The sequence below is a fragment of the Priapulus caudatus genome, unplaced genomic scaffold (genome assembly GCF_000485595.1).
Source record: "Priapulus caudatus unplaced genomic scaffold, Priapulus_caudatus-5.0.1 Scaffold887, whole genome shotgun sequence".
NCBI lineage: Eukaryota > Metazoa > Priapulida > Priapulimorpha > Priapulimorphida > Priapulidae > Priapulus > Priapulus caudatus.
This window is the reverse complement of record NW_014577948.1, coordinates 68,382-80,501: the sequence shown is the minus strand read 5'-3', so window position 1 is coordinate 80,501 and position 12,120 is coordinate 68,382. Positions and strand designations below refer to the sequence as shown.

Below are 12,120 nucleotides of genomic sequence, written 5' to 3'. Positions count from 1 at the left end.
GAGAGAGAGAAGGGGAGAGAGGCAAGAGGAGACGGAGAGAGAGAGAGAGAGAGAGAGAGAGAGAAAGAAAGAGAGAGAGAGAGCGAGAGCGAGAGAGAGCGAGAGAGATATCAGTATAGATCTCTATATAAAGGTATCTTTGTTTGTGTTGTTCGGTTCGGCGCAGTAATGGTTGTTCGGTGTCGGGCACGCATCGTCGGGCGCTCCGACGATTGCTTTTGTGTTAAATCCCTACAGACGAGTTTTGGTTTTCACACGCGCCATGCATAGATGTTTCCGCTACCGTTAAACACAGAACAGCTCACACACACTGTGCCGTAACACGTACCTAGGAAAGATTCTTCCTGGCGAGCTAGGAAACCTGTCTTGTTTTAAGAGTTGATTTAATCTGGGAAGCCAGGTGGGCGAGCAAGATCGATGTTCTCTAAACTCGGACGCAGGTTCTTCAGAGAAGCAAGAGGCAGCAGGGAAAAGGTGATCATGAGCAAGATATACGTATAATCAGGAGCTAATAATGACAATTTTTTGTCATTATTAGCTCCCGGTATAATATATATATCACCGTTTGACTTTCTCGTCTCATGCTTTAAACCCGCATTTGTGTTTCTGCTGTAGACTGACAGGTGAAAGTATAAGATGAATTAATGGACGGTTGATATTCACTATGATACAGGCTTAATAAGAGTTTATCGGTTTTTTGAAAAAAAATGTTAATCCCATTTCGTTCTTTTCATCTTGTTTGTAATTCATGAATCGTTTCAAGAATTCAACTTTCGTAGTAGTATAGTTTAGTATTTCGTTAGTAAAATCACGTCGCATTTCTTTGAAAAGCAGTGTCAAGCAATACGACCTGTAGACTCTACCACACTCAAGGCCGACCAGTATTTTGTCATGGTCGTGCCCCTAGTCTTACGTTGCGCATAAACACTCACGACCTGAATTCATCATCTGCTGCGTTGCTAACATCGAACGCCGCTTTCATCATTCCAGGTGTTTGTTCCGGATGTTCAGAACCCATCGACGCAGATGAACAACATCACGAGGCGCGTGATCGCCCGTAACCTCGAGCTACGGCAATACGATGACGACGACGCCAACCGACAGCGCCCCCTGGTGTGCGTCTTCCTCTGGCTGAGGGCGTCGCGTCGTCAGATCGATAAATACGGAGATTTCTACCTCCGGCAAGGTTTTGACGTCATCAACGTGCGCCCGCCGCTCGATCAGGCTTTCCTGCCGATGCGTGCGCAGGACTCCGTTCAACATCTACTCGACTATCTCTCGCAGCGCGGCGCCACCGTCGGGCCGACGCCGCTGCTCATCCACGCGTTCTCGTTCGGCGCGTTCTCGTACGGTACGATGTTGGATAAGATGGCCGCCGATAGGGGGCGCTACGGTGCGATCATCGACAGCGTTGTCGGGGAGGTTCTTGACTCGTGCGTCTATACTGGCGATTACATGCCGGGCTTCGTCAAGTCGGTTGCCAATAACAACGAGACGCTGGAGAGTCTGCTGCGCGCCTGTCTAGGTCTCTATCTGAGGGTCACCTACAGATACACCACCAGGTGACGTGGCGGTATGTGTGTAGGGGAGGGGGAAGTGCGTGCGTGCTTGTGCCCCCCCCCCCTCCCGGGGGGGGGCACTCGCCTTGGAACTTGGTAGGGGTGCCTGGGGGACCTTGAAAACCTGACCCTGCCGCAAACCGCTTTTCGCCCTAAAATACACCCTGTCCCAATATACTGCACTCAAAAGTATACCCTGTTGCAATATTGCTCATTTCGGTTATGTCCTGTCCTGTTAATGTAGGCAGATATTGGTCCAATATCGGCCTAGTGATATTGGCCCAATATTGTTTTGCTAATATTGGGCCGATATTGGACCAATATCTGCCTATAATGGTCCAATATATTGGCCTGGTGATATTGGCCCAATATTGTTTTGCCAACATTGGTCCAATATCAGCTTGATGGGTGTGTATCTAGATAACCCTGTGCCAATAATAATGTTCGGAAAATATACCCTGTCTAGCGGCACGTCCCCAGTACCTTTAACAATAGGAGTGCCCCCCCCCCGCCTGGGGCAAGGTCTATAGATAAACATGTTATCTATAGCTATGTTTATCTATAGGTCTTGCCCCCCCGGGGGGGGAGGGGCTTGTGCGTTCTATGTGCGCACACGTGTGCTATATCAAAGCTCGGTACCCAGTGGCGTAGTTAGAGGGGGCCAAAGGAGGCCATGGCCCCCCTGTTGATCCGAAAGTTAACAAAAAAAATTAAAAATAAGAAATGTCTGTACTCAAGGGTGCCTCAAATACCATCTCCTGCGATCTACATTTGCAAAATTTTTAGCAAAACCGCCAGAGAACAACGAACACAAATGTCGCCTTTTTACATGGCGCCCAAACGAAAGATTGCAGAGCTGAGCGGCGTGGGAGCATAGGGTGTGGAGAGGGAAGCGGAGGAACCATTAAAATATTCATCCACTATTTTGCGCAGTTCGCTGTTTTTGGCCCCCCTTGTTAAAAAATCCTGGCTACGCCACTGTCGGTACCAATTCTTCAAGGGCATGCTATGCTTCATTCAGCCTATGCTAGGTTTAATATATATACGTATTTTTATAAGTTTCGCATAGGCTTTGAGCGTGTTATGGTTATTACCATGGTCTACGCGTGATGAAACGTAATATGAAGCTACTTTGCGTGTGCACAACCGAGCGAAACTGTAGCATTAGTGAGCCTTACGTTGGGTTACGTTGGGTTATCTCTCGCCTCGGCCATGACTGCTGCATGACGAAGGCTGATCTTACATTACGTAATTATTTTACATGATACGTTGTGGATTTTCAGAGTCTACGACAGAGCGTTGGCAATGTTGGACAGCGACTACATGAAATGTCGGTCGCTTGTCATGTACTCTCTCACAGATCGCATCGGCTCACCGGCTTGAAACGAGAGAGTGAGTGACTCTCTATATTTTTGTGGAAGATATGCTGTTAGAGATTATATCGCTGTTTTTAGACGCAGATTTAGTGTTATACGCTAGCCGTCCCATTCTCTCTCTCTCCTCTCTCTCTCTCTTCTCTCTCTCCTCTCTCTCTCTCTCTCTCTCTCTCTCTCTCTCTCTCTCTCTCTCTCTCTCTCTCTCTCTCTCTCTCTCTCTCTCTCTCTCTCTCTCTCTCTGTCTCTAGGTCTGTCTACATCATCATACATTCCCCCTCACTGCTGCAGGTGATTCGGCGATGGCGGGAGATGGGTCGTGAGGTGCGCAGCCACGCCTTCGCTGACGCCCCTCACTGCAGCCTCATGTGGCGCTACCCTGCGGAGTACAAGTTACTACAGCAGCAGTTCCTAGACAGCATCCCTGCCCTCAGCAGCATCATCCAGCCGGCCAGGGTGTCACACCGAGGCAACAGCGACTGCGAGATCGTGGGTACGTTGTCAGGAGTAAGCGACGAGGGTCATGAGACTAAAATGTAACTTTAAATTATAAGCAAAATCATAAAAAAATGTCGCATTGCAACACTTTTGCGCGACACTTCCCCTTGAAAAGTAATGACATTTTAGACTTGCGCTACTGTGACACCGTTCCTTACAATGCGGGTCCCTGGATGAGAGCCCTGATGATTGTGGCAGATTTCGAGAGAAAGACAAAGCTCTGCAAAATGTCCACTGCATTAACTACTAAATAAATCTGTGGAACTGAGAAGTAAGTCCATATGTGCGTGTGAATCGTATTATGGTACTTAGGTACGTTTGAGTTTCAATATTAAATATTAAAATTTACCGTTGCTTTATTTTTTTTATATACTGCAAATTTTTCAGTATAAAAAATAAATAAACGAACGGTAATTTTTGACTGATCAATTATTCACGAAAACGTTATGAATCATTGCGTATCATGGTATTTGTGTATTATTTTTATATTATTTATTACACTCGCGATCCCCCCCTTAACCGAAAATGCGTGCGTTCGCCTCTGAACATCCGAGAAGAACACCAAAATAACTTCACTTGAAAAATATTGCGTTTCAAAATGTTGTGCGTTTATTCATATACACAATTCAGGCAATAACAGACAGCGATTGATATAGCAGTTGTTGCAACTCTTGGTACTTTATAGTGCTAAAATAACAAAGATCCCGTCCTAATTACAATAATACTATTACTATTACAGTAATAATAATAATAACAACAATAAGTAGTAGTAGTAGTAGTAGTTGTAGTTGTTGTTGTTGTTGTTGTTGTTATTGTTGCCATAAGAAGGTCATGCTCTTTGATAGCTAGGAATGCGAAGATTGCATGTTATTCTCGTGTCTGTATAACCATCACATCTGCTGACAGCTATAATTACAGAGTACACTACACTACAAGACTACAAGACGCGGCTGTATCGCTCCATCCCTCAATTAGTTAGATTTTATTGACTTCTAGCATATATACGTGCTTATACCAGCAGTGACACGAAAACGAAATATTTGATTTTACTCTCTCGCTCTCGCTCTCTCTCTCTCTCTCTCTCTCTCTCTCTCTCTCGCTCTCTCTCTCTTGCTCTCTCTCTTGCTCTCTCTTTGGTGAGAGTTGAAATTTTTAAGCATTACGAACCAAGGGCACTACATTTAACAACTACAGACGACAGATTTCACCACAAACAAACCTCCATCAATGACTTGGAAGTTAGAGTGATAGAATTTAAAATATTTAGATAATAAATATCACATACAATGGCAATAAATGCGCATTAAAAGCATGAACAGTGACTGTATCTGGTCTTGGTCTTGTGTTTCTGGTACTTAAGGCCCGTCTCCACACGCAGCGCGGCACGGAACGCCACGGAAACGGCGTCGTTCACCTCTACCGGGAATGTTCAAATCAATTATATCTTAAGGCGCAGTCTCCACTGACACGGCACGGCGCCATCCCGGTTTCACGGCAACAGCGAAAGTCAAATAAGTTTGACTTTTGCCGGCTGCCGTGTACGGAGAAAGACAGTTGAACCAATCAACGCGATTGTTTTTTATCACGTGTTCTGCTCGCGCCACCATCAGCCAATAGACAACAAGCACATGCATAATTTCTGATCACTGAACCAGAGTGAACACATTGCGCTCAGACACAATCGTGACAATGCGCTAAATCACAATGTCTTTTTTTTCCAGCACAACGGGCTGCGTTTTGCTGTGTCGTGTCGTGCCGCGTGTGTGGAGACATAAGCTGCGTTCACACGAGGATTTTAGTTCCGTATTTAAGCGTTCACACGCTAAAATATACGCGGCTTGCTTAGCCACGGCTTGCTTAGCCGCGATTGCTCCGGCTTGCTTAGCGCGGAATCATATTCCGCGCCAACTAAGCCGCGTATATTCGGCACCACGCTGGCCGCGTATTGTTTGTCGTGTGAACGCATTCGAATTGCGAAACTGTAGCGCTCTAACCTAGACTGCTAACCGTTTTCTGCACGACGTTAGGGTAGCGTGTGGAACTGTCGACCGGGTACCAGTCTATATTATACCTAGCTAGCTAAGCCTCGAATCTCGTGTATCTCGTGTGAACGCATTTTAGCCCGAACTTAGCACCAACTAAGTACGGTACCAGCTAGGCCGTGTATACGTGTGAACGCAGCTATAGCTTTAGTCCTCTGTATAGCTTGCTCGTTTTCCTTTTCTCCCTGGTTACTGTTACCATGAGCCAAGGAAAAGAATACTACAACCCTGCATATCAGGGCCACTTATGATAACCAACTAAAGTATCCTTTCTATGAAAGTGGTTACATAACAGAACTGTCAATACAGGTAAATCACAAGTGTCCTTGTAAAGACGGGCGACGATTCGACAGAGGGAGCTTAACTGTAATACTGCTAGTAGGGTCTATGTCCCCCTGACCTCTGTTTGACCTGGCTCGTTCAGCTATTTCTGACTAACCCTAACCCTAACCCTATATATATTAGTCAGAAATAGCTAAACGAACCAGGTCAAACACAGGTCAGGGGGACAGACCTTATCTGCTGTAATACTGCTAGTCAAGGGAAATGCCAATGTCATCTGTTATCGACAAGAATCTCACAGCTGTGTCCTGTATATATACAGGTGACCGCTCTATAGAAGTGTTTCATAGCACGGGATCGACCGCACGCGCGGACGTGCATCGTAGCCCCCTGGTGGCATGCCGCGCGACTACAGCGCCCTCGCGGAAACCTTCACGGGCGACTCGACGCTTCGGAATGCGGGGATCCTGTCGATGAATTCCTGCTGGAGTCGCTTGTACTCGGCCGGGTAGCGCCACATGAGGCTGACGTGCGGGGCGTTCTCGAACGCGTGGCTGTAGACCTCACGTCCCAGCGCTCGCCACCGCCGCATCGCCTACACGATTCACACGGGTACATGTCAATTAATCGAGTGAGTGAGAGAGAGTGAGTGAGTGAGTGAGAGTGAGTGAGAGTGAGTGAGAACGTGAGAGAGTGAGTGAGTGAGTGAGAGAGTGAGAGAGTGAGTGAGTGAGTGAGAGAGTGAGTGAGTGATAGTGAGTGAGTGAGTGTGAGAGAGAGAGAGACAGAGACACACACAGAGAGATAAATCAGTGGAACGAGTATTAATTTACAGCATATATCTATATGCCACTCGAGCTCCAACAGAGGGGATCGATCAGTAGAGCAGGTCACTCACTCTTTCATTTCCTTCCTGCGAGCCGATGGCATCGGTGAGAGAGTACATGACAAGCGACGGGCATTTCATGTAGTTGTTGTGAAACATCGCTGACGATCTCAAGTAGTATCTGAAAATGCACAACATGTCGCGTAAATTTACACGAACTCCACAACGTATGATCTAATTCCAGGGTTAGATACTAACTTTTATATTAGCTAGCCCTTGGGGCTAGTAGATTGGGGCTAGTAGATTTGTGGATCTACTAGCCCCTTTTCTATCTACTAGCCCAGCTGCCATAGGAGGCTGGTTGAGTCGCGTGGGATTAGGTGCGGGAGGGGGTGTCCCCCTCCTGATTAGGGGGGTCTGGGGTCATTCCCGATTGCAGCTTTTTCCTCAATTCCAGAAAAGAATTTTGCTGTCGTCCTCTGATCCCAGCGGTGCTCACCCCCTACACAATATACATGCTCCACGCGCCACAAACAATTGTAGGCAAAGCCATGGTCAGGCAAGGCACGTGTACACTGTCGCTGCACGCTGTCTCGCGGGCTGCTTTTTTCGGCGACCTTTAATAAAATAAAGTGAGAATGTCATGCGATAGCGCCCTAGATGGCTCAAAAGATGTTGGGAATATTAAACAACTAGCATTTTTTAGTTGTTCGATCGGGCAATCGGGCCGTTTCAGTTTCAGTAAAATTCAGGGCCTGTTCAAACTTGTAAGGGCCTGTTCAATTTGTCTAAGGGCCTGTTTAAAATTTTGGGTGGGCCTGTTCACATTTCATCTAATTTCTTGCCCTGTGTGTACATTCTATAGATTTCGTTTCACTGAATAACTGCTACATAAACGAAATGCGAAAAGTGTCCGATAATTGTCAATTCTATAGAGGTATTAATAGTATATATCCAATTGTAGTCAACTGCACATGTCATTGAATGAATGGTGGACCTGACATGCATTAAAGGCCTAGGGAGACCCCTGGGGTTTATTGTCAGAAACAAACAGTCAGTGTCAACATTAGTCTTGACGTCAACTTTTTCTCATAGACCATCGACAAAAACACGGTAAAGTTACGAGTTTACTCGCACGCGGCGTACAGAATTCCGGTCCACGAGAAAAAAGTTTGCGTCAAGTCCAACATCGCGAAGACTAATAAATATCGTTTCCGGCGACGACGGTGGCCGTCGGGACGTAACCGTCGCCGGATGCTCACTTGGTCGTGTGTTCGTACGTGACCTTCAGGTACTGCTCCAGGCTCGCGCGAAGCAGCTTCTGCAGCCGGCGATTGTTCGTCACCGCCTTGCCGAAACCCGTCGGAATTCCCTCAAAGTCGACGCCGGAATCGAAGATCTCGCCTCCGACGCTGCTGACGATGTCGCCGTAGCGATCCGACTCGGCGGCCATCTTGATGAGCATCTCTCCGTAGAGGTATGCGCCGATGGAGAAGGCGTGTACGAGCAGCGGGGTCGGGCCGACCGTGACGGCGCGGTGTGAGAGGTAGTCCAACGCCTGCTGCACGCAGCTCTGGGCGCGCGCCGGCAGCACGGCCTGGTCGACGTGGATCTGAACGTTGAGGACGTCGAAACCTTGCTGCAGGTAGAAGTCGCCGTACCTGTGCAGGTGTTGCCGCTTTGCCATCAGCCACGAGAAGAGGCACGCCAGGGGGCGCTGCCCGCCGTCGTCGCAGTCGTCGACGCGCTGTCGCAGCTCGAGGTTGCGCGTGATCACCCGATTGGTCACGTTGTTCGTCTGCGTCGATAGGTTACGAACGAGCATCAACGGAACAAACGCCTGGAATGGGAAGAACAATTATTGCTGGCGAATGCCACAATGCTTTCTTGTAGGTTTATAGCTCCATTCAGATACCGGTGCCGGGCTCGGTTTATGGACATACAAGCGATGTACACAACTCATTTTCGCAAATGTGCGACAGGTGCAAATGTGGACAGCTGTTATATCCTTGGGCGCCGGGCTCTGGGTGTTGCATAGATACAATAATGTAACCCAACAAGAGTAGGGTTACAACGCGAGCCTATTCTTTTCTTTGGAGGTGATTCACTCAGGGCGGTTTTATGGTGCGTTTTTCGAGACTAGAACTTCCAAAATGGGTTTATTCTAAACACGAACTTTTCTCCGCTATCCTGGGACTTACTATGTATCAGAATACTCTGTATCAAACTAATATAACCTGTTACAAAATTTCGAAGCGACGAGCGGCGATATTTCAAGCGCCATTTCTTTTGACCTGTGACGTACGCATCCCCAATGCGCATAGCATTCGGCTAGCTTCGGCTCCAAGATCGAATGCATCATGGGATGCCTGCTGTCAGTCATGACGTCACCAGAGCCAGCATGTCAGGCAACACAGGAGCCGAAGGTGCCGAATGCTATGCGCATTGGGAATGCATACGTCACAGTCAACAGAAATGGCCCTTGAAATATCGCCGCTCGTTGCTACGAAATTTTGTAACAGGTTATATTAGTTTAAAGTGATTACGTCACCGTAAATATAAGACTTTATATATATATTATCATGGCGACACAGCACACTCGCAGCGGCGAGTGCGGGAGCGTTCTGCGTTAGTTTTTATGAAGGAAATTTGATATACAGTGACGCAACAGTGGAACTGTAATTGAGAGGTATGGTAGTAGCCTAGTAGTAGTAGGGCCGATTTGTGAATGTGCGTTCATATTATTTTCAGTTTTTACTGACTCGGCCCCCAAGGGTTCTTCAAGGATAGAGAACATGGGTCCCAATAAAACAAATGTCATTTCCATCACAGTGCTCGAATAAGCGTTGTCCGGTTGTCCGAGACAACCAGAATTTGTGCCGGACAACGCTAACCAGTCTGAGACATTGTCCGGTGGACAACCAAGAAAAAAGTTGACGAAAAAACGCACTTTATTTATGATTTCTCAGGGGTCCCCAAGAGCACTTATAGCCTGGCGGCCGCGCATTAATCTATGGTGTGGGAAAGCGACGCATACCAGCTGCTATTTCCAACACTGTATATGTCAGGTTTTCTGATTTATGAGAGGTGAACTCGATTGGAACGCAGCAAACCAGCAAGTTCACCCCTACATTTGGTATTTTTATTCCATTATTATTTTGAATTTTCCGATGGCTTTCCCCATGCAAAACAAACAACATGCAGTGGGGATTCATGTTGATCCGAAAGTTAAAAAAAAGAGAATTGTCGTAGTCAGAATGAAGGCTGTACATGTACTGCAAAAGTGCTGCAAATACCAATCTCCTGCGATCTACATTTTCAAATTTTCTGGGGAGGACCCCCATACGCCCCCGGCTTGTTTTTCACCCCCTCCTTGGAATCCTAGACGCCGCCACTGAACAATTACATATCTTGGGAGGCAGAGAACAATGAACAAAAATGTCGCCTTTTCACATGGCACCCAAAACAAAGATTGGCAGAGAAGGTAGAGGAGCCGTAGGGTGTGGAGAGGGAGGCGATGGGCCATTAAATATTTAAGTCATCCACTATTTTTGCGCAGTTTGCTGTTTTTGGCCACCTTGTAAAAATCCTGGCTACACCACTGTTTTTGGTGTTTTTCTGACGATATTATTATGTGATTGAAAATAGGAGATTTGGGGATATTTTTTGGAAACAAGAAATTGTTGCGGACAACCCGATTTGATGCCTGGGTTGTCCGCAGGATCGGACATTTTTTTTCTTATTTCGAGCACTGATCAATATAAATATAATATTATATCAATAAAGGTTAGGGTTTATGGTTAGGGTTAGGGTTAGGATAGGGTTAGGCACATTGGTTTTATTGGGACCCATGTTCTCTATCCTTGGGGCAGTCCAAGTGCCTGTGGTTCCGCGGTATATTTCCGGACCGTACCAGGGCAAGGGTACGTTCCGGCAGTACCCTGGGGAACATAGACCCTATGAGCCTGACTAACCCTAACCCTATATTATATATTATATATATATATATATATATATATATATATATATATTATATATATATAGTCGAAATACTAAACGAGCCAGGTAAACAGAGGTCAGGGAGAGACATAGCTCTAGTAACTATAGCGCCGCCGTAGCAGTTTGCCGCAGCCTGCGGCAACTGTACGCGGCTATACAGTTACGCTCATAGGGTCTATGTCCCCCAGGGTCTGCCGAAAAGTACCCTGGTACGGTCCGGGTATACCGGAACGTACCCTGGTAACTATCTAGCTGATATGGTTAGGGATATGGTTAGGTTAGGGTTAGGGTGGGGTTAGGGTTAGGGAGTAGCGTAGCGACTCCCTAGACTTGTTAGTGGAGCTCATAGGTGCTATGTCCCCGAGCGCGTTACTGCCGGAACGTACCGCTGGGTACGGTCGCGGTATACCGGAACGTACCCTGGTCACTATTTGAATATGGTTATAGGGTTAGGATTAGGGTTAGGGTTAGGAGTAGGCCGTAGTCGACTCCCAGACTCGTTAGTGGAGTAGGCGAGGTACGGTCTGGCATATTACTATTAGATAGTACCAGGGTACGTTCGCGGTATACGCGGAGCGTACCCAGGGTACATCCGGCAGTACCCCGGGGGACACAGACCCTCTCAGCGTTAGTGGATAGGCTCGAGCGCGAGGTACGGTCCGCGCATATTAGATAGTAGTATTAGTGCAGGGGGCCTTCCGGCCCGTTCCGGTATACCGGACCGTACCCAGGGTACGTTCCGGCAGTACCCTGGGGGACATAGACCCCATCAGCTTATAGTTTAGTACGGCCAAGGATAGAGAACATGGGTCCAATAAAACCAATGTGCCTAAACCTAACCCTAACCCTAATTCTAACCCTAACTCTAACCCTTAGGCCTAACCCCTAATCCTAACCCTAACCCTAACCTATTATATTGATGTAATATTATATTTATATTGATGTAAATTACATTGTTTTATTGGGCACGGCCATGTTCTCTATCGCTTGAACCGTAGTACTAGAGTCTAGAGCTAGGCGAATAGCTAAACGAGCCAGGTCAAACAGAGGTCAGGGAGACATAGACCTTATCTTGCGCATAATCATGAATAAAGATGCGACTAGGTAAACTCATAGTTTTTACGAGCAGAATCGAACAACCTACATTTGTCAGTGTTTTCCTGTTGCTTCTACTTGCTTCTCTTAGGAAGCTACATCCCAATTTTAAGAACATCTTCTCTGTATTAGCTCCGACCGCGAAACTTAACACAAAGAGTTTCAATACGAGAAGAACACTACCTACAGCAAGCAGCTGCGACTGCGAGCTCTATCGTTTTATCTCCAATCTGTTACTAATGCACACGATCGAACCGGTTACCCATCTTACAGCATACGATGGTTATACAACCGGGAGCATTTGCTCAGGCGTTAATCCTGCTATATACGCGCGCGGAGATGCCCGCGTTCCAAATCCATAGCCGCTAAGGCTGTACTATAATCATTAATGACAGGTTGTTACATAGCATCTCGGTGGTGTAAGACCATGTACAAATAGGCGCGTC

General features: G+C 46.9%; 1 protein-coding gene across 1 annotated transcript; it reads right to left on the bottom strand.

The window, feature by feature from the left end:
- Positions 1 to 5,542: 5,542 nt before the first annotated feature.
- On the bottom strand, positions 5,543 to 11,918 carry LOC106814225. The gene is made up of 4 exons (XM_014818525.1): positions 11,724 to 11,918; positions 7,843 to 8,420; positions 6,653 to 6,761; positions 5,543 to 6,349 (listed from the first exon to the last, which is right to left on the bottom strand). The coding sequence occupies exons 1-4, from the start codon at positions 11,790 to 11,792 to the stop codon at positions 6,164 to 6,166; spliced, it is 942 nt and encodes a 313-aa protein (XP_014674011.1). The 5' UTR covers positions 11,793 to 11,918; the 3' UTR covers positions 5,543 to 6,163.
- Between the last annotated feature and the right edge of the window lie 202 nt (positions 11,919 to 12,120).